The sequence below is a fragment of the Sminthopsis crassicaudata genome, chromosome 2, assembly GCF_048593235.1.
Source record: "Sminthopsis crassicaudata isolate SCR6 chromosome 2, ASM4859323v1, whole genome shotgun sequence".
In the NCBI taxonomy this organism is placed as follows: Eukaryota; Metazoa; Chordata; class Mammalia; order Dasyuromorphia; family Dasyuridae; genus Sminthopsis; species Sminthopsis crassicaudata.
In genome coordinates, this window is record NC_133618.1 from 449810422 (window position 1) to 449833746 (window position 23325).

The following is a 23325-nucleotide window of genomic DNA, read 5'->3' on the forward strand; positions in this document are numbered from 1 at the left end:
TATCACTTTGTCAACTGAATAATAAATATATGGAGAGGAGGAAAAATTGAATGCAAAGAGATTGATTAGAAGACTATCACAACAGTCCAGGAGGAAGGTGATTTGTAAACTTTCAGCTTTGACATTTAATGTTCTATAAGATTCCTTTAAGTTTGGAGATTTTATGTTCCACTATGGGGGTTAAGCACAGGACCAGGGATGCTCTGTGCAAAGGATGGAGGTGAGGATAGTAGAATAAATTCATTTCCATAATCACTTATTTAGTTCATAATACTGGTGCTGAGGAGGGCAGAAATAGGACCCTGACATTGCTCCCATACCTCTTAGATTAAACTATTAAAAGGTGATCTCAAACTGTCAGTCTAGTATTCAGACTCTAAGAAATCAAAACCTTGCTGCTAACTTCCCCAAATTTTATGTTAATGATTAAACCTTTCTCTTAAAGAAGAGACTTGGAGCAATTTTCAAGTCTTGCCCTCCTTTTTTTCATTGTTTAGAATTCTTTCCCCCTTCCCCCATTGCCTATTATTGCTCAGCTATAAAGGCACTGCTCACTTTCAAATGACAGTCCTGGAAAGTTGTCAGAGACAGTATACATTAGTACAGAACGCCCCAAGAGCACAAAGACATCCCAAGAGCAGAATGCCTCAGAAGATGTGGGTCAGGCTGATATTGATGGCAGCAATGGGAGTGGCTCTGGAGGGGAATGAGAATCCAGGTGTGGTGATCAGGCTCACCCAGAAAGGCCTAAACCATGGTAAGGGACAGGTAATAGATTCTCTCTCCTTCTCTCTCTGTCTCTGTTTCTCTCTCTGTCTCTCTCTCTTCCCCACTCTATCTCTCTTTGTCTCTGTCTCTGCCTCTCCTCTATCTGTTTCTCTGTCTCTTTTTCCCCCTTCAATCTCTTTTTTCCCCTTTTCTCCCTCTCTTCATCCCTCCCTCCTTCCCTTCTCTTTTTTCCCCCTCTATCTCTGTCTCTCTGTCTCAGTCTCTGTCTATCTGTCTCTTTTTCTGGGCCTCAAAGTCCCAGAAGTAGAGGGAGGTTGGCCCTGGGCAAAAGTATGAATTATTTCAGTGTTTTGGAAAAAAAAACGTGTACTGAGAATCAAAACATGGTGGCTTCTAATCATGTTTTTTACTATGAAAATTAGAATATTTAGAGCCAGAAAATATCTGGGAGATGATCTTGTCCAACTCTTTCATTTATCCGGTAAAGAAACTGAGTTTCAGAAAGATTAAATGATTCCTCACAAGTTATATACATAATAAGTATCATATCTAAAGTCCAAATTGGAGGTTTCTTTCTCAAAAACCATCTGTGTACAATATAAACATAAACAGAATTTCAAGTGACTCTATAATAAATTGAGCAATCTAAGAAAAGCTTAATTCCTGGTCTTCCTTCCTTTTGTCTGATCACTCCTCAGACTTTTTTACTGGATCACCATTCAAATCTCCACTTAGTGTCCTCCAAGACCTTGTCCTGTACCTTCTTTTCTGTCTCCATTCTCTCTTCCATTCTCATGCCTTCATTAGATCCCACAGATTCAGAACAGTGTGGATGTCCCATTCTCTCTAGTTAACTCCAGTGTCTCTCCTGACCTCCAGTTCTTCATTACCATCTACTTCTTTGACATTTCCAGGGAAATATCCCTTAGCTCACACTCATCTTCTCCATAACAGACTTATTTTCTTTTGCCACAAAATTCTATCCTTCTTTTAAACTTTTAAACTTATTTCTGTTGAGAACAAGACTATCCCATCCTCAACACCTGCACTGAAGATGTAATCAGTTGACAAATCAAGTCAATTCTACTTCAACATCTCTTGAATCCATTCTCTTCTCTATACTCTCTAATTCAGCCTTTTCTCATTTCTAGCATTATAACAGCTCCCTAATTAGTTTCTCCCCTCTCCCATTTATTCACTGTGTAGTTGCCTAAATTATATTCCCAAAGCACAAGCCTGACCATATCACACCACTGTTATTAATAAGAACTAGTGTTTACATTGTACCTTTGGTACATGACAGGCACTGTGCTAAGCAAGCACTTTACGAATATTATTTCATTTAATCCTGACATCAATTTTTCAAAGTAGGTCTTATTGTTGTTTCCATTTTATAATTAAGGAAACTAAGGTTAAATGACTTGCTTAAGATCACATAGATTTGAACTGAAGTCCTCCTGATTCCTGTCCTGGTGCTATATCCACTTATCACCTAGCTGTCAATAAATTAATCTACTAAATGAGCTCTAGTAGTTACCTATTACCACTAGGATAAAATAAAATGAAAATTCCTTTGGCATTTAAAGCTAGTCACAACATGGGTCTGAGAGCCTTTTCAGAGTTATTATTCATTACTTCATTTACTCTATGGTCCACTGACTGGCCTTCTTGCTATTATTTACAGAAGACTTTTAACTATCTCTCTAACTTTGCAATGCATAAAATGAACTTCCTCCCTCCTTATCTTTATATCTTAAAAGCCTTAATTTCCTTCAAAACTTGGTTTAAGTTCCACCTCCTATATGAGATGTTCTCGTAACATCTTTTCCTCCCTTCTTCAGCCGCAAGTATCTCCCAATCTGGAATGGTCTTGCATTTATTTTGCAAAGACTTTAATGTGTACATATTTTATCAAATATAACCTTCCTAAGGGCAGGGACTGTCTCATTTTTGTGTATGTATAGTATAGTATGTGTATAGTATAATATAGTATAGTATAGTAAGTATAGTATAGTATAGTATAGTATAGTATAATATGTATAGTAACTTTTTAATAGATACTTGTTGAATGAATTTAATAGATCATTGTCTATGAGGTACAAGCAGAACCCTATCATAGGGGATGCAAAGTAGTAAAGGATCTGGATTCCTGATCTCAGAGAATTTGACCTTAAAATCTAGTTCAGAAAATGAGATGGAAGTAAACACAAAGTTAAATATTGATCCAAAGATTAAATAACAGATGCAATAGTAAAAGAAATGTCAAAAGGGGAAGAAGTAGTAGAGAAACATGTTAGGGAAACTGGATTCAAATCCAGGCTTTGCCACCAATAATTAGAATGTGAAGTCTATGATTACATTGGTAAAGATAACTCTCATTCTCTCTCTCTCTCTCTCTCTCTCTCTCTCTCTCTCTCTCTCTCTCTCTCTCTCTCTCTCTCTCTCTCTCTCTTTCTCTCTTTTTCCAGCAAGGCTGACAGAATTTTATTTTATTCAGGTTATACGTGTATATTAACTTGTAAAATACACATTTCTGAATGAATCAATTTGAGAGAGAAAAATTGGAGCAAAAAGGAAAAACCATAAGAGAGGGGAAAAAACCCCAGAAAAAAAGAAGTGAAGATAGCATGTGTGGATTTATATTCAATCTTCATAGTTCTCTTTCTGAATGCAGATGGCATGATAAAGGGAACTCTCAGCTGAGGATACTTTTACTGATACAGCTGGATTTTGTAACTTAGAGAGTTACTTCTTTGTAACAGAGAGATGCTTACAACAGGTCATTATAGAACTGTTAGCTTACTTTTTTGGGCTTCAATTTTCTCACTGATAAAATGAAAGCTCTGGATAAGATGACCTGTAAATTCCTTCTTAACTTTGATATTCTGGGTAAGCACATGACTGATGAAAAGGACAGATAATATATACAGGAGAAATCTAAAGAAGAGAAGTGCTCCTAGTGGGCAAGGAAAAACTGTGAGGGCTGCACAGAGGAGAGAGGCTTTAAGTTGAGTTTTCCACCTTAGAAATATTCTTCTCCCAGAGTAATCACATCATAGAGGCTGTGTAAGAAGTTAGGTGACTTCCCAAAAGATGAAATTTCACTGATGAATAGCTCTGCTTCCTTATTAGCCTTCCCCCAAAAGCCATAGACTAAGAAATTCATAGAATTTCAGAACTAGAAAAGACTCATAATATGGAACCTCATAGCTGAAAAGAGTTTGAGAGAGAGATACTTGATACCACATGGTACAGCAAAGGAAATGAAGATCTATGATTTGCTCAGATCCATACAGAGTTAACCTCCATAATTGATAGGAACCAATGTCAAGAGACTGCTCAGTTACACATTAGACCTAGCTAAATGCTTTCTCTCCTCATTCCTGCCTCAGGAATTTGTTACTCCTTACAAAATTTCCATATAAAGGAAATCATCCTTACAAATCAGGAAGCACACCAACTCAATTCTGATTCTGTTGATCTTCCTTCATATTTAGAAGCACTTTCTCTAGATAGAGAATTTAGTCATCTCAATTGTCTCTAATGAGTAATTAGTCCATTTAAAAAAGCCACATTGCCTTTTATTCCCTCTGTGCCACTTCACAATCTGTGCTCAAGAAGTGAGAACAAAGCAAGGGAGAAGCTTCCTTCTTGCAGAGTACTAACAGGGTTTCTGCCCTCCTTCCTGGTCTTCTAGGATCACTAGTGCCATCACTATTTGTCTATCCCTCAGATCATCCCTTATTAAGTAACTGAATTTATTAAACTTAATGAGTTCATGCCTATGTCCTAATGGATGATAACATGATAATGTGCCATTCCTTTGAGGTATTATATTTACATTTGCATGTAGCCTCCATAGCTTAAATCCGGAGACTCATATATGAAGAGCTAGAAAGGACTTTGGGGACAGTGGCTCAGTGGAGTGGGTGCTGATCCTGGAGTCAAGAACATGAGTTTAATGCAGACAAGATTAGAACGGAAGCAATAAACTGGGAAAACATTTTTACAGTCAAAGATTCTGATAAAGGCCTCATTTCCAAAATATATAGAGAATTGACTCAAATTTATAAGAAATCAAGCCCTTCTCCAATTGATGAATGGTCAAAGGATATGAACAGACAATTCTCAGATGATGAAATTGAAACTATTTCTAGCCACATGAAAAGATTCTCCAAGTCATTATTAATCAGAGAAATGCAAATTAAGACAACTCTGAGATACCACTACACACCTGTCAGATTGGTTAGAATGACAGGGAAAGATAATGCACAATGTTGGAGGGGATTGGGAAAACTGGGACACTGATACATTGTTGATGGAATTGTGAATACATCCAGCCATTCTGGAGAGTGATTTAGAACTATGCTCAAAAAGTTATCAAACTGTGCATATCCTTTGATCCAGCAGTGCTGCTACTGGGCTTATATCCCAAAGAAATACTAAAGAAGGGAAAGGGACCTGTGCAAAACTGTTTGTGTCAGCCCCCTTTATAGTGGCCAGAAACTGAAAACTGAGTGGATGCCCCTCAATTGGAAAATAGCTGAATAAATTGTGGTATATGAATGTTATGGAATATTATTGTTCTGTAAGAAATGACCAGCAGGAGGAATACAGAGAGGCTTGGAGAGACTTACATCAACTGATGCTGAGTGAAATGAACAGGACCAGGAGATCATTATATACTTCAACAACAATACTATATGATGATCAGTTCTGATGGATGAGGCATCTTCAACAATGAGATGAACCAAATCAGTTCCAATAGAGCAGTGATGAATTGAACCAGCTACATACACCCAGTGAAAGAACCCTGGGAAACGAGTGTGAACCACTACATAGAATTCCCAATCCCTCTATTTTTGTCTGCCTGATTTTTTTATTTCCTTTACAGGTTAATTGTACACTATTTCAAAGTCTGATTCTTCTTGTACAGCAAAATAACTACATGGATATGTATACATATATTGAACATATACTTTAACATATTTAACATGTATTGGTCAACCTGCCATCTGGGGGAGGGGGTGGGGAGAAGGAGGAGAAAATTGGAACAAAAGGTTTTGCAATTGTCAATGCTGAAAAATTACCCATGCATATATCTTATAAATAAAAAGCTATAAGAAAAAATATTAAAAAAGAACGAGTTCTTGGGCAATATCCTCTATTTGCCTTAATTCACTGGAGAAGGAAATGGCAAACCATTGCAGATTCTTTGCCGAGAAAATCCCATGGATGGTATGGTCCATAAGATGATGAAGAATTGGACTTGACTGAATGCCAAACAATAACTAAAAGGACTTCAGAGGGCATCTAGTCACCCTAAATTTACAGTTGAAAATGGTTAAATTGATGTGCCTCAGGTCAGACATGTACCAAGTATCAAAGGCTGGATTTAAACCCAAGTACTCCCTGTCCTTTTTACTATACCAGTAGACATTTGGGGGCAGGACCTCTTTGAATCATATTGTATACGATATTTAGATTCCTTCTCTGTGTAGTTGAAAGCTGGTTTTGGGAATAAAATTTTATTCGCTTTCAGATTGAATAATCACATGTTCCAATCCACTCACATATGTTACATGGTAATGTTGTGACTACTAACCTCCCCTGCTTTTTGTTCCTTCAGTTTCAAAGGAAGGAGCAGTTTTACTACAGAAGGAGCTGATGAAGATCAATTTGCCAATTCAACTGGGGATAGGGAAGCATGAACTCATCAGGTAAGGTCAACTCAATCCTTGGAATCTTGGATCCATAGAATTCTTGATTCACAGAATTCTATCATCTTTAAATAATGTAATTTTAGTGTAAAACCCCTATAGGACTACTCTTTATAATTGCTCTTGAACTCATGTCATGCCCCCAGAGGTAATTGCTACTTCAGGTTCTAAGGGTAACTCCTAGGGATTATGTTCCTAATATTAGAGTGTATGAGGTCAGAACCATGTGCTTTCAGCCAGTATACTGATTTAGCTCCTTTTTTTTCCTGAGGCAATTGGGGTTAAGTGACTTGCCCAGGGTCACACAGCTGGAAATGTTAAGTGTCTGAGATCAGATCTGAACTCTGGTCCTCCTGACTTCGAGGATGGTTTTCTATCCACTGCACCACCTAGTCACCCCATTCATTTAGCTCTTAACAAAAACATTTGTCAAATGGCATAGCAAGAACAGTGTTTACAAAACTCTCTCCACATAAATGTAGGATGTACTTTCCCAGGGATTCAAATTCATGCTACAATGGTAATGATATACATATGTCGTATACATGTGTGTTACATATACTATAAGTCCTAGAAGTTTTTTTTTCTCTTTATAGACTCCTCACTCTGGGTTCCCAGGAACTACTCATCTCATAGCTTGATGCCCTTTTCTAAAAACTGAATTTTATTTCACTATCAGTTCTGAATTCTCTCTCTCTCTCATCTCTCCTTAACCTATAGTGAAATCAAGCAAAACAAAGCCTATCACAAATATGTATGACAAAGAAATATAAATTCTCACATTAATCATTTTCAAAAAAGATTTTTTAAAAATAAGAACCTTCAATTTGCATTCCAAGTCCATCAACCTGCTCTATAGAAATGGATAGCATCTTTCATTATGAGCCTTTCAAATTTGCAGTTGGTTATTGTGTTGAACTGAGTACCCAAGTCTTTCGAAGTTGTCTTTGCAATATTGTTATTGTATAAATTATTTTGCTCACTTTACTTTTTATCAATTCATGAAATCTTCCCCAATTTTTCAATTTCTCTGAAACCATTCCCTTCATCATTTCTTATAGCTCAATAATATTATTTTATTCTAGAATAACTAGCATTCTGCTTATTCTATTATTCTCCTTATTTGCTACAATGTGTTTATCCATTCTCCAGTTAATGCATATCCCTTCAAATTCTTTGCCATCATTAAAAGAACTGTCTAGTTTGACTCTCAATTGTCAGGGACAGACAGCTTCTTGAAGCTACTTTCTCCTTCAGGTGACTGTCTCATGGTATCTATGTCATTCTGGAGTTTATGTCTCTGAAATCATAAGTTTCTGTGTATCCGTTCACTCTGTTTACTCTGTCACTTCCCCTTCAAATCTACAACATGGGTAATGTTGGTTATGTTTGTCATACATTCAGGGATTTCCTTCATAGGGAGCTCCCAGGTTGCAATTCCTCTAACTCTCAGACTCAAAACTGTTGAAATTCATTTGGGGTTTAACCATTTAAAATCCCCAGAGGTGTAATTAATTTGCTTTTTAAGGCAGTTATTTTGTTAGTCTCTTAACCCAGAGAAAAGTTTATATTTTATAAAGAGATCAGGACACAGATGCATATTTTACAATTAAATGCCACAATTATTTTATATTTTGTAGTTAAATTCTTTGTTTTTTGTGGCTATATTAGCTGAGGCTTTCTTATATTAGAGCCAAAGAATCTAAGATTCTATTCTATTCCTAGAGTCATAGAATATTAATGGAGCATCTGGAGAGCCGTCGTCACTTGTAATCCTTTCTCCATAAATTACCCCAAATTCAAGACACTCTTTAGGTCTAAATCTACTCAAAATCTTAAGTCATAATCCCAAAAGCATATTTGCTTTTACATCAGAAAGGGGACACAATTAGTTCAAAACAAATGTGAAATATATGATATTTAAATGGCAAGAGAGCACTTCTCCCTTAATCCCGGAGCATAATTACCCACAGATATACACATTTTCAGTGGGAGGCGTAGATCTGCTTTGAGAGAGGTGTGGAGAAGCCCCCACACAGAGAGCCCGTGTGGCCAGGGAACACATGTAGAGGGACCCACACATGCTGCGTGTGTGGCGTGGCAGCTCACAGCTCTGATGTTGCAGACCGGCTGCTGTCTTCTGAGGATGTCATTTTGCTACTTTTGATTGATGTGTCACATAGTATCTGCCAAGTATCGTTCCGTGCTGCTCTCATGTAGTCACTGTTGAGTGATGCTCTTTGTTGCTGCTAGGCTTGTGATTACAGAATCTCTCTCTCCTGCCACCTTCTGGTGTCACCTGGAATGATTGAGTGAGCTACCACTCCATAAAAGAAGGGACTGACCTCTTTTAACTGTACTGCTGCTGTTCATTTGTGCCTGCCTGAGTCTATATGACCTCATTTGAAGGTTTTTATTTTTTAATTTTTAAATTTTTATTTATTTATTTTTCCTCCTCCCCCCCCCCCCCGGAGGCTGGGGTTAAGTGACTTGCCCAGGGTCACACAGCTAGGAAGTGTTAAGTGTCTGAGACCAGATTTGAACTTGGGTCCTCCTGAATTCAGGCCTGGTGCTCTATCCACTGCACCACCTAGCTGCCCCTAAGGTTTTTTTTTGACAGAGATACTTCTCTCTATTAAATAGATGAGGAACTGAGGCAACAAGTGACTTGCTCAGGGCCACACAGCTAGTAAGTGACTGAAGCTAAATTTGAATTCAGAAAGATGAGTATTGCAGCATTCTCTCTCTCTGCTAAATACTGTTCCATTAGCAAGAGATAGAAAAAAGAAATAGGGGAGATTATTTGGGAGAAAGGGAAGAGTGGCAAGCTATAGAAAGCAAGTTATTGTAAGGACTGGAGAAATTGCCATTACATTGGACTTCTTTCCAACTGTGAGAGCAAATAGTGGTGAATAAATAGGATAATCAATCATCCAAAGCAAAAGTAGTATACCCCAAAACACAAGTATATACCAGTTGGGGTAGGTAGACAGATGAAGAATGTCAGAACGGACTTCCACAATGTTATAATGAAATTGAGTTATATGGATCAATAACAACACAAGTGTGAATAATTTTACAATGAAGTCAAATTGTTCCAGAAGATATTAGAGAAATGGCATGTTAAAATGGAAAGAGCACGGAATTAGGAGTCAAAAGACTTGGGTGTGAGATCTTGTTCTGTTCTGATCTGTGTTGTCCCTTTCCCAGTTTGGGCCTTAGCAACCCATCTATAAAATGAGAAGCTTGAATTAGATGAAAGCTATAAGATATATGCCTTTTGAATAAGAGTACAATGTAATTAGGAAATACTTAACAAAATAAATAAAAATACAATAGAACATAAATAATGTTAAAGTTTTCAAAATCAATATATCCATAGGGATCCTCAGCACTGAGCTGGCTAGAAGACCTCTACTTGCCCTTCTGGCTTAAATTTATCCTATACTTGTATGGCATTCAAGCCATTTCTTCCAAATATATGGATTATTTCTGCCCAACCTGGGCTAGAGCCTTCTGAACTCATATTGGTTTGATCAGGCACAGCTGGACACACTGTACCTCTACTCTAACACAGTGATGTCATTTTGATCCTCTTCTAGAATGAAGAACAACAACCAACCCACCAATGAAACCATTAGAGATTATGAGATCATCCAGTCTGAAGCTTATTAAATTGGGTTGCAACCCTGTGTGGAGTTGCATAATTGAATGTGGGGGCCATGAAATTATGATTTATTATCAGTAAATGTTTGATTTGTATACCTGTTTTGTTTACTTATATACCTGTGATCACAAAAATTTTTCAGGTGAAAAGGGGTTGTTAATGGGAAAAATTTAAGAAGCCCTGTTCTAATCCACTCCCTTCACACTCTTAAGCTGAGACAACTGAAGGATCTTGGGTGAAGTGACACAGAAAGCAAGGGCAGAGCTAGAATCCAAGCCTAAGGCCTCTGCCTCTAGAACCAGTGTCTTCCCATTGTTTTATGCAGCCTCCCTTTTGCCCAATGCACTGTCAAATCAACTCAACTTCAGACACTGTAGATCATTTTCTGAGTCCTTCCATAGAGCCCTTTAAGGGCTCAAAGAGCCTTTTCTCCTTTGCTTTCTCTTGCAGAATGGCGTTCACTAAGTTCCTGTTGCCCCGATCCCGTGTTCTGATGATGCCTGAAGGCCCTAAATTGTCCCTCACCAATGTCTTGATCCACATCACGGGAAAGTGGAGTAATGATAAGTACAAGTAAGTTGTTTCTTTGGGATCATTTTAGTGTCTCCCTTGACTGTAGTTGTAATTCCCTGGCCCTGTTTCTGAAGGGTTTCAAATTCTATTCTTTCCTTTGTCTCAGTAATAAAACTTGTATTAATAACTTTTCAAAGTTAATTTCCTATCTGTTTTTGGATGTGACCTTCACAATAACTGTGTATGCAAGGGTCTTTATCAGGTTTCAGTATGACTGAGGCAATGCCCATTGACTAATCCTAACTACTAAGGATCACAGTAAGTCTTCTCCGGCTCTCTCCATCCATCTTCCCATAAAAAACAAAACAAAGCAAACAGCCCATGATCTCAAGGATCACACAGTCTAAGGGGGAAGATTATATGCAAATAACTATTACAAAGAAACTATCTACAGAAGAAACTAGAGATAAGCAATAGATGGAAGGTACTAGCATAAGGAAAATTGGGAAAGGTTTCTTGTAGAAAATGGGATTTTAGCTAGAACTTGAAAGAAGTCAGGGAAGCCAGGAAGCAGAGATGAAAAGAGAAAGAATTCCAGACTTGGAGACCGCCAGTAAAAATGAAGGGGGTTGAGTGGTGGAGCATTTTGTGGGAAGAACTGGAAGGTTGCCAGAGTTACCGAACCTCAGAGTACTTAGAACAAAGTGTGATAGAGAATGTAAGATCTAAGAAGAACTAGAAAGGGACGAGGGGGTAATCCAGGATTTGCTCAAGTTCACTCAATAAATACCATCATTGGAACTCATGGTTTTGTTAAGCACCATCTTAATTTTGCTGTTACTGGCTTAAATTTTATTGAATAATGACTGGGAAGAGAAGCTCAGAAATTTGATCCATAGGTTCAGAATTTCAACTGAAATTACTAGTGAATGCAGCCTCCTCCAAGGAGTGTGGGGATTGTGGCCATTCCAAAGAGTAGGGCAGGACTCAGGATCATTTTGTTATATAACTTTGAACAAATTACTTTGCTTTATTGAAGGATAAGTAAAGTGCTATGAAAAAAAGTTCTGGATTCACAGTCAGATCTGAATTCAAGGCTTTTGCCTTTAATGACCAAGTTTCAACTTCCAGGTTTTAGTTTCCTAAAAAAAAAAATGAATGGGTGAACTAAAAGACCTCTATGATCCCTTCTTGTTTTAAATGTATCAACCCATGAACCTTAACCAATGACACACATGAAATTTGGGAAAGAGAAAGTCTGATGGTATTATTAACTCAGGATACTTTTTTTCATCAGTAAAGAACATATTCCTTTTGACCTGAGGCTGGATGGTGTCTCCATCTCCGTCACCTTTTATCTGGGAAAGAACGATAAAGGCCATATTACTATTTCTGTATCCAGTTGCAACATCCACATTAACTATGTTAATATATTCAGCTCAACCGACCAAAGGTAAGTTTATATGCTTCTTTTTGGCTCATTCTTATGAACATTTTCCTAGGACCCTGTCTCCTATATTTATAACTTTGAAATTGTCTTTGATTCTGCTATTCCCTTTCCTCTTATATTCTTTACTTATCTATGATGTTAATTATATACACCTTTCCTCTTTTTCCATAGCCACCATCCTCATTTAAAATCCTTATTTGATTGTTGTAATTTCTTCTCAACAAATCTTTCTGTTTTCAGTCTCTTTCCCTTGAATTCATTCTTTATACTGCTGCCAGATTAATCTTTCTTCTAGTCACATAGCCCTTCTGCTAAGAAATCTTCAGTGGATTTCTATTGTCTTCAAGCCCCTTTGTCTAATGTTAAAAGGCCTCCAAAAATCTGGCACCATCCCCCATCTTTATAGATTTATTTCATATCATTACACTTTATCCCATCCCATAGGCTTTGCAAACTAACTCAAAAAAGTTTACTCTCAAACTGTCCAAACTGTCCAAAAATCTATTACTCTCTCAAGCCTCTATGTCTTTTTCTCATTTGAGAGAGGAGGAAGACCTTGAATACCCTCTGACTCCTGCCTATTCAAGTACAATTGACATTCCACCTCTTTCATGGGGCCTTCCTTTACACAAGCCTCTCTTTCTATTCCTCAGTCAATTACTTTCCCTTTCAGACCTTGTGTAACACATCATTTGGACTCTGATGAATTAATCATGTTACATATACATGTACTATGTATATTATATTGATCTGTCTTCATGTATTATCTTTCCCTTATATTTTACACCAAGAATTTTTTAAAATTGCTGAGCCAATTGGGGTTGTGACTTGCCCAGGGTCTCACAGTTAGGAAGTATTGTTAAGTGCTTGAGATCAAATTTGAACTCAGGTCTTCCTGACCTGAGGGCTGGTGCTCTATTCACTGTGCCATCTAGCTGCCCTTAGACCAAAATTTTTTAACCTTTTTATGTATCATACACTCCATTGAAAGTCTGGTAAAGCCTATGAACATCTTTTCAGAATTTTTTTTAAATGTTTAAAATTAAATACAGAGGTTTGCAAAGGAAGGAAACCAATTATATTGAAATTTAGCTATCAAAACATTTTCCCATCCAAATTCAGAGATCTGCTGAATATCAATCTATGCACTCCCTATGACTAAGGGTAAGAAACTTGCCCTACCTTCGTTCAAATTCCATATCTTATAGTTACTATTTGTGTGACCCTGAGCAAATCACATTACCTCTAAGTCTCATTTTCTTCATCTGTGAAGTGGGAGAGTAGAATTTGGACTAGATGGTCTCCAAGGTCTCTTCTATTCCTAGATTATGATGCTATGATCCCATGGATCTTTGTGGGCCCTCATCTCCTCATATCTAAAGTTAGAGACCTCTAAATGCTTTATAAGCTTTTTGTATTTTATAATCCTTTATAAGCCAGAAGAAGCTAAGGACCAAGAGGTTCTAGACTTGAGATAAAAAGGCAGCAAGTACTCAGCAAAACTCTCCAATATGCCCTAGAGCAATTAAAATGTAATTGCAGCTAATGTTAACTTGTGGTTTTATAAAGTCAATATGCTGTCTACAGGGTTCTGGTTCTATTGTAATTTAGCCACTACTGCAGTCCAAATAGTTATCTTCCATAGATTCCATTTAACATCTTCTGCATGCAATAAGAACAATTTTCTTCGTTATTCCAAATGGCTTGTGGTACTCTACATTTCTCCAGCACTTACAATCTATCACAAATATAAGCACCTTCTCTAGATTGTTTGGATTAATATTTATCTCTTCCTGTATGAATTAGGATTGCGAACCCAAGGAACTTTGTTTTATATGTCTATTTCCTAATATGGAGTAGTTAGGTGGCAAAGTGGATAATATCATGCCTGGCATTTGGAAAACTCATTTTCCTGAATTCAAATCTGGCCACAGACATTTAATAACTGTGTAACTTTGCAGGAGTTACTGTTTGCCTCATCTTTATTCATCTATAAAATGAGCCAAAGAAGGAAATGTCAAATCACTCCCATGTTTTTCTTAAGAAAACTTCAAGTAAGATCATAGAGAGTTGGACATGACTGAGAAGTGACTGAACAACAACAAATTTCCTAATGTATCATTCTTGAATGAGGAGACAACATATATATATATATATATAAATGTCAGTTATTACAAAGGAAGAGAAATTGGAAGAGGAAGAAGAAAAAGGGGAGAAAGGGAGGAGGAGGAAGAAGAGAAGAAAAAAAGGAAGAGAAGGGTAAGAATTGAGGGATGGCTAGGAGGGAAAAGAGGCCCTTCAGAAAAGTTAGGACAAGAGGAGAATAGCAGCATATACTATTCTTGATAAACATTTATTTATTGGTAGACTAAACCACAGATTGAACAAATTGTGCATATTTCTATAGTGGACATTAGTCTGGTTCAAACTAAAATGTGTTCTCTCAAACATTTTAAGAATACTGCTTCTTTTGAGTTTCTTAACATTCCTAATGTCATAGAGTAAATATTGCAGGCCTAATTATCCCCATTCTGCAGAGAATGCAGAAGGAAACAGAGTCAGAAGGTTAAGTAATTTGTTCCAGATGACATAGCTAGTTGGGCAACTAGATAGTGCAGGACTGCTGGTAAGTCTAAGCCTGGAGTCAGAAGACTCCTTTTCCTGAATTTAATTCTTACTTACTTACTAGTTGGGTGACCCTAGGCAAGTCACTTAACCCTATTTGCCTCAGTTTTCTCATCTGTAAAATGAGGAGGATAAAATGGAAAACTACTCTAGCATCTTTACCAAGAAAACCCTAAATGGAGTCACAAAGGGTCAGATGTGAGAAAATAACCAAACTAAAACACATAGCTATTAGATATGAGGACCTCAGAGAAATTCTAGCACTTTCTTTATTAGACCATACTTCCTCTAAAGAGCATTAGATGAAGGCTGAATGGCCACTTGTCCAAGATACTATAGGGTAGATTTCTACTTAAGGAGAGATGAAACAAAATACCTTTCAAGGACCCATCTAACTTTGAGATTCTATTCTTTCTCCTAGTTTGCTGAGAGATCTATATAAGCAAAATTTCCAGGCAGTATTACAAAATGACATCAACGAAAAGGTATGGCCTTAGGAGATCTTCTCTATATCTTGAATCCTTTTCTATATATAAAATAAATAAAGGGCTATAGCCTTCCTTTAGTTTTCACGCCCAACTGGTCCTTCCCTTTCCCTACCATTCTCTATTGACTTTGTTTCCAGAGGGTTTCAGAGCCTGGAGGTCTCAAAAGGGCCCACATCACAAAAGTTAACAGACTATGGTTTATGTCAAAATTGACCAGGCAGACCTTCTGGATGAGTGGGTAACATATTCCACCACAGCAGTTTGCTTTCACTTAAGTGAGGAAAAACCAGAGGGTTTGGCAGAGAGGCAGAGACAGAGACATAGAGAAGAGGGGATAGAGACAGAGATAGAAAGAGCTCTGTTATCCAACTGAGCAGCTCCAATTGTGTCCCCAGTGGGGTAACTCTATTTACAGAGGCTATTGTTTGTCCTCCATTTTCAAAGAAGACCATGACATCAGGGAGATGATGCCATGATATGCAAGTGAGTTGGATGTAAGTGAAAGAAGACTGGGCAAAGCTACCAGCTTCACTTTGTCCTCCAGAATCCTCTAGGTGCAGTGGCAAGATACAATAAAGTCTCTATCTATAAAATGAGATTCCTAGGGTCTCCAAGGTCCCTTTGTGTTTTGACATTTGATATTTGTAATTGTTTATGATAACACTACATTATTCATTGATCCTCTTTGATAAATAAAAGATGGGATCAGATCATCCCGAGGATCCTTTCTAAGCTCTAAAGTTCTCCCATCCATGACTTAATGGATTCCTTTCTATTAATTTATGCCAGTCACTTTAAGATCAAGGACAAGGTTCACATCCAAGATCCTTTCTGGATCAACCCCATCTTTGAAGGAATGATCCTTGACTCTTTTTTTTTAATAATAGCTTTTTATTTTCAAAATACATGTAAAGATAGTTGAAAACATTCAACATTCACCCTTTCAAAACTTTGTGTTCCAAATTTTTCTCCCTCTCTTCTCCCACTCCCTCCCCATACAGTAAGTACTCCAATATATGTTAACATGTGCAGTTCTTCTGTACATATTTCCACATTGATTATGCTGCACAAGAAAAATCAGATCAAAAAGGAAAAAAATGAAAAAGAAAACAAAAGGCAAGCAAACAATAACAAAAAGAGTGAGAATGCTATGTTGTGATCCACACTCAGTCCCCACAATCCCCTCTCTGGATGCAGATGGCTTTCTCCATCACATGATCCTTGACTCTTAATAGTCTCAGCCCTGAAGAGACATAATATTTTCTCCTAGATTGTCAGGGATTTCTAATTTTTTTTTTGCTTTCTAAGTTGTTTCTGCTTGTTTCACATAAGCCTTGTCTCTCCAAATATATTTTAGTTCCTCTGTGGGACTGTAACTTGTATATAATTAAAATCATGGAAGGACAAGCTAGGAAGGGATTTTAGAACATAGAATGCTGTTGAGAGAAACGTTAAAATATAGATTACAGAGCAGCTATATATCTCTAAAAACTGGAAGATATATTGGCAGAGCTAGAGGATCCTTGGGAGGCCATCGAATCCAGCAAGTACAATGGAAAGCGCACTGGACTTGGAGTCAGGGGGTCTAGTTCTGGTTCTGTAGCTTACTAGTTCTGTGACCTAACTTTCCTGGGAGTCTGTTTCCCATCCTCAAAAACGAAGTTCATTGGACTGAACAACCTCTGAGGTCCCTTCTAGGTAGAGGATTCATCTTATTTTAAAAGGAGGGAACTGAAGTCTGGAGAGGGAGTTATTGGGAGTTATGGATCTATAACATCTAGACCAGATATCTGGATATGATGTTCTTTCAAGGATTGTGGGATAAAGGAATGAGTGAAAAGACAAAGGATCTGTGATAGAAGGCAAGGGTTAGGCGGTCCCCACGCCTGATAGCCAAGGAGTGACATAGTTATAAGTAAGTTATTCCTAGTGGTGGGGGGGAATCCTAAAAAAACACAAAAACCAAAACCCAAAAAACGAACCAAAAAAAAAAATAAAAAAAAAAATCCTAGACAAAGAACAGTTTTAAATCCAGAATGCTTGTGTTTTAGCGCCACTTAGTGGTATTTTGTAGTCATTAATGTTGAAGGCAGGGGACTAAGGAAATCCATAGACCAGGGGTTGGTCAAGCCTTTCTGTGCCACTACTGAGGTTCACTTGGTCAGCTACAGGATTTTTTATTTCCAGAAAGCAGATTAGTGCAGAGAAACAAAGTGATGGCTTTTCTTCCCTATATCTAGGTTATTAAGTCCAGCTTTGGGCATCCCTACTTTTATAAGATATTGGTAAACTGAGTGGTCACGTGGAAAGAGCTCTGGATTTAGAGACAGAAGACCTCTGACCCTTATAAGCTGTGTGACCTTCAGCATATCACCCAACTTCTCTGTCTTGGTTTCTCCAATCTGTAAAATGGGAAAGTTGCACTGTGTGACATCTGTTTAAATTCGATGATTTTATGTTTATTCAGAGGAGAGCAGCCAGGGCAGGGAGATCATTTGAATCTTTGTCCTACAAAGGTCAGTTAGTAGAGAATGATGTTGTATAGATTAGATACTAAAAGGTATGGTGAGCAGAAGTATGCTGGTAAATATTTAACAACTGGCTCCCTGTAGGGAAATGTGTGAGTATATGTCTACATATATATTACTACATATATATTAAGTATATCTATGTATTAAGTATATGTTAAGCATATATACATAGTTAAAAGTGTGTATATATACACTTAAATTATATATACATATACATATATATTTTATACACACATGGATATACTTTTAAGTTTAATAGTAATTGCATGGGCAATTTTTCAGCATTGACAATTGCAAAACTTTTTGTTCCAACTTTTCCCCTCCTTCCCCCTACTCCTTTCCCCAGATGGCAGGTTGACCAATACATGTTAAATATGTTAAAGTATAAATTAAATACAATATATGTATACATGTCCGAACAGTTATTTTGCTGTACAAAAAGAAACAGTGTACAATTGGCCTGTGAAGGAAATACAAAATGCAGGCGGACAAAAATAGAGGGATTGGGAATTCCATATAGTAGTTAATAGTCATCTCCCAGAGTTCTTTCGCTGGTTCAGTTCATTACTGCTCTATTGGAACTGATTTGGTTCATCTCATTATTGAAGATGGCCATGTCCATGAGAATACATCCTCATACAGTATTGTTGTTGAAGTGTATAGTGATCTCCTGGTTCTGCTCATTTCACTCAGCATCAGTTCATGCAAGTCTCTCCAGGCCTTTCTGAAATCATCCTGCTGGTCATTTCTTACAGAACAATAATATTCATGGATATACTTTTAAGTTTAATTTGAATTCTTAACACATTCTCCATCACTTTTTAAGTCTAGACAATCATTAAAACAATAACTAAAGCCCTGTTTTATGACTAGTTTGCTGAATAGTTAAAAAATTCCAATGTACGTTTTTTCAAATACATGTGAAGATTGTCATCAACATTCATTTTTGTAAGACATTGTACTCCAAAATTTTCTTCCTCACTTCCTTACTTTCCCCTTCTCCAAGGTAGCAAGCAAACTGATACAGGTTAAATATGTTCAGTTCTTTTAAACGTATTTCTCTATTTGTCATGTTGTGCAAGAAAAATCAGACCAAAAAAGCAAAAAAAAAAAAAAAAAAACCAAAAAACAAAACAACAACAGCAAAAAAAACCCAACCCCATGAGAAACAAACAAACAAGCAAACAAAGCTGGAAATACTATGCTTTGATCCATATTGTTGAACACTTAACAGTCTTTTCAAAGGTGATTTGAACTAGTTCCAGTACAGCCCTAGAAGACTGGATACAGTAGGGAGTGAAGCAGAGGGGATCTTCAAGTATCTGCAGGACAGTAAAGTAGAAGAGATAATAGATTAGTTCTGCTTGCTATAAAGGGCAGAACCAGGAAAAATGAATAGAAGATGAAGATGAGCAGACTTTTTTATTCCAATATTAGGAAAATTTTCCCCAATTATCTTTGTCCCAACTGGGATATGTTTTCAGAGGAGAAAGTTGGTTTCCCATTGTTGGAGACCTTTGAGCAAAAACTTGGATGACTATTTGTGAGGAATGTTGCAAGGGGATTACTTTTCAGGAACAGGTAGTTTTAAGTGCCTTTTGAATAGTGAGATTCTATGATTGTCTAATAGTAATAGGAATGGAGAACAATAACTCTCCAATTTAGGTCAAACGCCCTTTTTGACTCTTTATCCTATTTGAAACTCTGGTGAAAAAGGGATTATATGTTAGAACAGGAGTGGATATAAATTAGAAGACACTAGATTCAATCTTCATTTTTCTGATGGGAAAGTCAAGAATTGGAGGTCCTTGATAATAATTACTTTTTCTATCTCTGGGAATGTAAGTGCTTGCCACTGCCATAGACTTATAGTTATTGGTTTTGGAGGGGAACTTGCAGGTATCTAGGACAATTCATTTTAGAGATGAAGAAATAGAGGCTCAGGGAAATAAAGAGAATTTCCCACAATTCCATAGGTAGGTGGCTGACCTGGTACTTAAATGCATGTCTTCTGACTCCAAATTTATGCTTGTTCCACCAAGTCATAGCTGCCTCCTAGGATGTTAGAAGGGTAAGGAGCCAGACCCTGTAGATGACCAACTGAAGGAAAGAAGTATGCTAAACATCTATGTTTTTGGACTTTCCTCAGATCTGTAGAGTGATATGCAATGCTACAACCTCTTACATGGAACCCTACCTCCAGACCATGCCAGGTATGCAGTAGTTTCATCATGGTACCCCAAAAACCAAAAATCAAGAGGGTGGGAAGGTGGGAGGGTGATGATGTATCCTGTTCATTCTCCCAGTAGTTCTGCAACAGCCAATTTTGAAGCAGAGCTGGAATATAGTTTTTACCTGGTAAGTAATGAAGAATAAATTGGATATTTATATATCTAATATATATCCAAAATATAGCAAAGAAAGTCCCTGAACCTATGGAAGGCACTTAATTTTGTGTCCCTGGCCATATCACTTAACCTCAATTATCTCATTATAAAATGGGAATAATAATACCAAAAGTTCTCATCTTAGAAGATTGTTGAGAAATAATATTTGTAAAGTTCTTTGGTAACCTTACAGTACAATATGACAATCAGCCATTGTTGAGTTGATGATGTTGTTCATGTTGATGTTGATGATAAACATTTTGTTCTCTGATTCCAGAATTCTCTCATTTACGTCAAGTATTTGAAATATTCTTCAAATATTTGATTATGCAATTGTGTAGAATTACTGGCATCTGGCCCCAAATAGCAGGAGTAGGATCAGTGAGGGAGATTAAAGAATCTTAGGTCTGAGTTGAAGGGGCTACATTGGCTGCCCCTTATTTTCTGGGTGAAGAACACTGATCCAGAAAGTTTGCATGGCTTGTTCAATATATAAGAGCAAAGGTAGAATTCGAGCCCAGGTTCTCTGACTTTGAATGCATCATTCTCTTCTGAAGACAAATATTAATTCTTCTTCAAAGAGAAGTTTACTAAAAATTAAAGCCACTTTCTTATTCTAAATCAATTAGTCACTAAACATTTATTAAATATTTGCTATGTTCTAAGGCATTGAACTAAGCACTGGGAATTCAAAAGGAGGCTAAAGACAGTCCCTGTCCTTAAGGAGATTACAATATAATGTGAAAGACAATAAGCAAAAAACATATGTACAAATTAAGGTTAAATAGGAAATCCTTAAAAACTAGAAGTTAGGAAGGATTTCCTGTAAAAAGTGGGATTTTAGGTTTTTTAAAAAAAGAAAAACAAAAACTTTCTCTTTAAAGATAAATCAAAGTAGGTTTCATATGTCTTGTACTTCATTTTGTAAAGCATTTTGTAGATGTATTCTTCAGTTACTTTTAAACACCTGATTCAATGAAAAATGTCCTTTCTAATTCATCAATGCAAACTTAAGTTGGTTGGAGTAACCTAACAAAGTATCATTATGTTCTGACACTAAGAAAGTGAATTTCCAATAAAACTATTGTATGGCAAGAAAGAAAGAAAGAAAGAAAGAAAGAAAGAAAGAAAGAAAGAAAGAAAGAAAGAAAGAAAGAAAGAAAGAAAGAAAGAAAGAAAGAAAGAAAGAAAGAAAGAAAGAAAGAAAGAAAGAAAGAAGAAAGAAAGAAAGAAAGAAAGAAGAAAGAAAAAGAAAGAAAGAAAAAGAAAGAAGAGAAGAAGGAAGGAAGAGAAAGGAAGAAGAAGGAAAGAAGAAGAAGAAAGAAAGTAAGGAAGAAGAAGGAAGAAAGAAGAAAGAAAAAAGAAAGAAGAGAAAGAAAGAAAGAAAAAGAAAGAAAGAAAAGAAAGAAAGAAAGAAAGAAGAAAAAAGAAAGAAAGAAAGAAAAGAAAGAAAGAAAGAAAGAAAGAAAGAAAGAAAGAAGGGAAGGAAGGAAGGAAGGAAGGAAGGAAGGAAGGAAGGAAGGAAGGAAGGAAGGAAGAAAGAAAGAAAGAAAGAAAGAAAAAAGAAAGAAAGAAAGAAAAAAAGAAAGAAAGAAAGAAAGAAAGAAAAGTTGTCCTTTCTTGATTAAGTTTGATACCACTTCTACTTTGGGTCTTAGTATTGCATGGCAAAGCAGACAGCATGCTCTCTGAACCACATCAACTATATAACTAGGCCTATAACTAGGCCATGACAAATTTCTCATTATATTCTATTCAGTTCAACAAATGTTTATTAGGCACTAGGGATACAATCAGCCCATTAACTAGCATTGCTGAGCTTTTACTGTATGTCAGGCACTGTGCTAAACTTTGGGGATACAAAGAAAGAAGGCTAGTTCTTGACCTCATGATGCTTACTTTCTAATAGGGGAGATAACAATTAAAAATGAGAACATGCAAGGTAAATTTGGATAGCTAGAAGGCAAGCTTAGAAAAGATGACAGTAGCACTGGGATGGGAGTGGAGGAATCAGAAAAAAACATGACAGGAAGGTGGCTTGAGCTGAATATTAAAGAATACAAAGATGAAATCAGTTCTTGACCCTCCTCTCATGGAGTTTAGAGTCTGTAACTTTCCAATTTGACCTTGGTGTAATGGACTTCAAATCCAGGACTTCAAATCTCGGAATGAAGATTGAGGTTTAGTGCATTGCCATTTATTCTCTGTATTATGATGGACAAGTGATCTGGGGCATCTCTTAGCTTCATCTAATAATCATCATCTCTGAGATCCTTCCTCAGAGGAGATTCTATCATTTCATGGTCCCAATAAATCTTTCCCAAAGGCCTCAGGTTCCATTGTGGAAATGGGAGTATTAACTTTGGCATTACTCATTTTATCAGGTGCATTTTAAGGCTGCTGCTTTTTAATGGTAAGATGTTATTATGTAAATGTGTGATTTCCCTCCTCCCTACCTCCTTTCTCATAGTGATAGTACAAGTGGATGAAATAGCTGGAATCGATTATTCTCCAATGAAGCCTCCACAAATTTCAAATCATAACCTGGAGATTCCTCTGAAGGTGAGTGACAGTAAGAGCAGGAAGGGTTTCCTGCTCAACAGACTCCAGGGAGTTAGTGAGGATCTGAGGACCTCAAACTGGCTACTCCTTCTTCTCAAAGTTGAAATTCCCTTGTTTCAGAAACAGATTTTTACTAGGTAATTTCGGATTCAGATTCATGGACTCTATAGATCTGGAACAGTCCACTGCACCTTTACTTGGGTCTCATCCACTAATGAACAGAACCCCAAATATTTTCTGGGGATTTAAATCTCAGTCTATGTTGCTAGAGTACTTTTGGATCTTCCCCTATAAACCACCAAAGAGACACTTTTCCACTGACACAAGTGATCAGGGAAGTCTGTTGCAAAAAAAAAAAAAAAAAAAGGAAATAAAAATGAGAGGTGCAAGAGCTGGAATTTCTTTTGGATGACCTTAAAAAGTCATAATCTCTAAAATACCTCAATTTCTATTTAGAACATAAAAATGTCTGACCAGAGAATGGAGCTACCCTCAAAATATAATTTCTGGAATTTAAACTCCATTTCTGATTGGTCTTCAAAAGCACTGGACCCTAATACACGAATTTGAATTTTCACTTAAACCCTTCCATTTCCTCCAGGTCAAGTAGTAAATTGTCTATGGACAAAATTTAACAGCAACTATATGGAGGA

General features: G+C 36.9%; 1 protein-coding gene across 1 annotated transcript in view; it reads left to right on the forward strand.

The window, feature by feature from the left end:
- Positions 1-552: 552 nt before the first annotated feature.
- LOC141557279 (bactericidal permeability-increasing protein-like) overlaps positions 553-23325 on the forward strand; it is a 40922-nt gene continuing 18149 nt past the window's right edge. The window contains exons 1-7 of the mRNA XM_074292717.1: positions 553-757; positions 6359-6449; positions 10567-10689; positions 11927-12082; positions 15126-15189; positions 19873-19936; positions 22581-22672. Of these exons, the coding sequence (XP_074148818.1) occupies positions 562-757; positions 6359-6449; positions 10567-10689; positions 11927-12082; positions 15126-15189; positions 19873-19936; positions 22581-22672 (786 nt within the window). The 5' untranslated portion in view covers positions 553-561. The remainder of the gene's footprint in view (positions 758-6358; positions 6450-10566; positions 10690-11926; positions 12083-15125; positions 15190-19872; positions 19937-22580; positions 22673-23325) is intronic.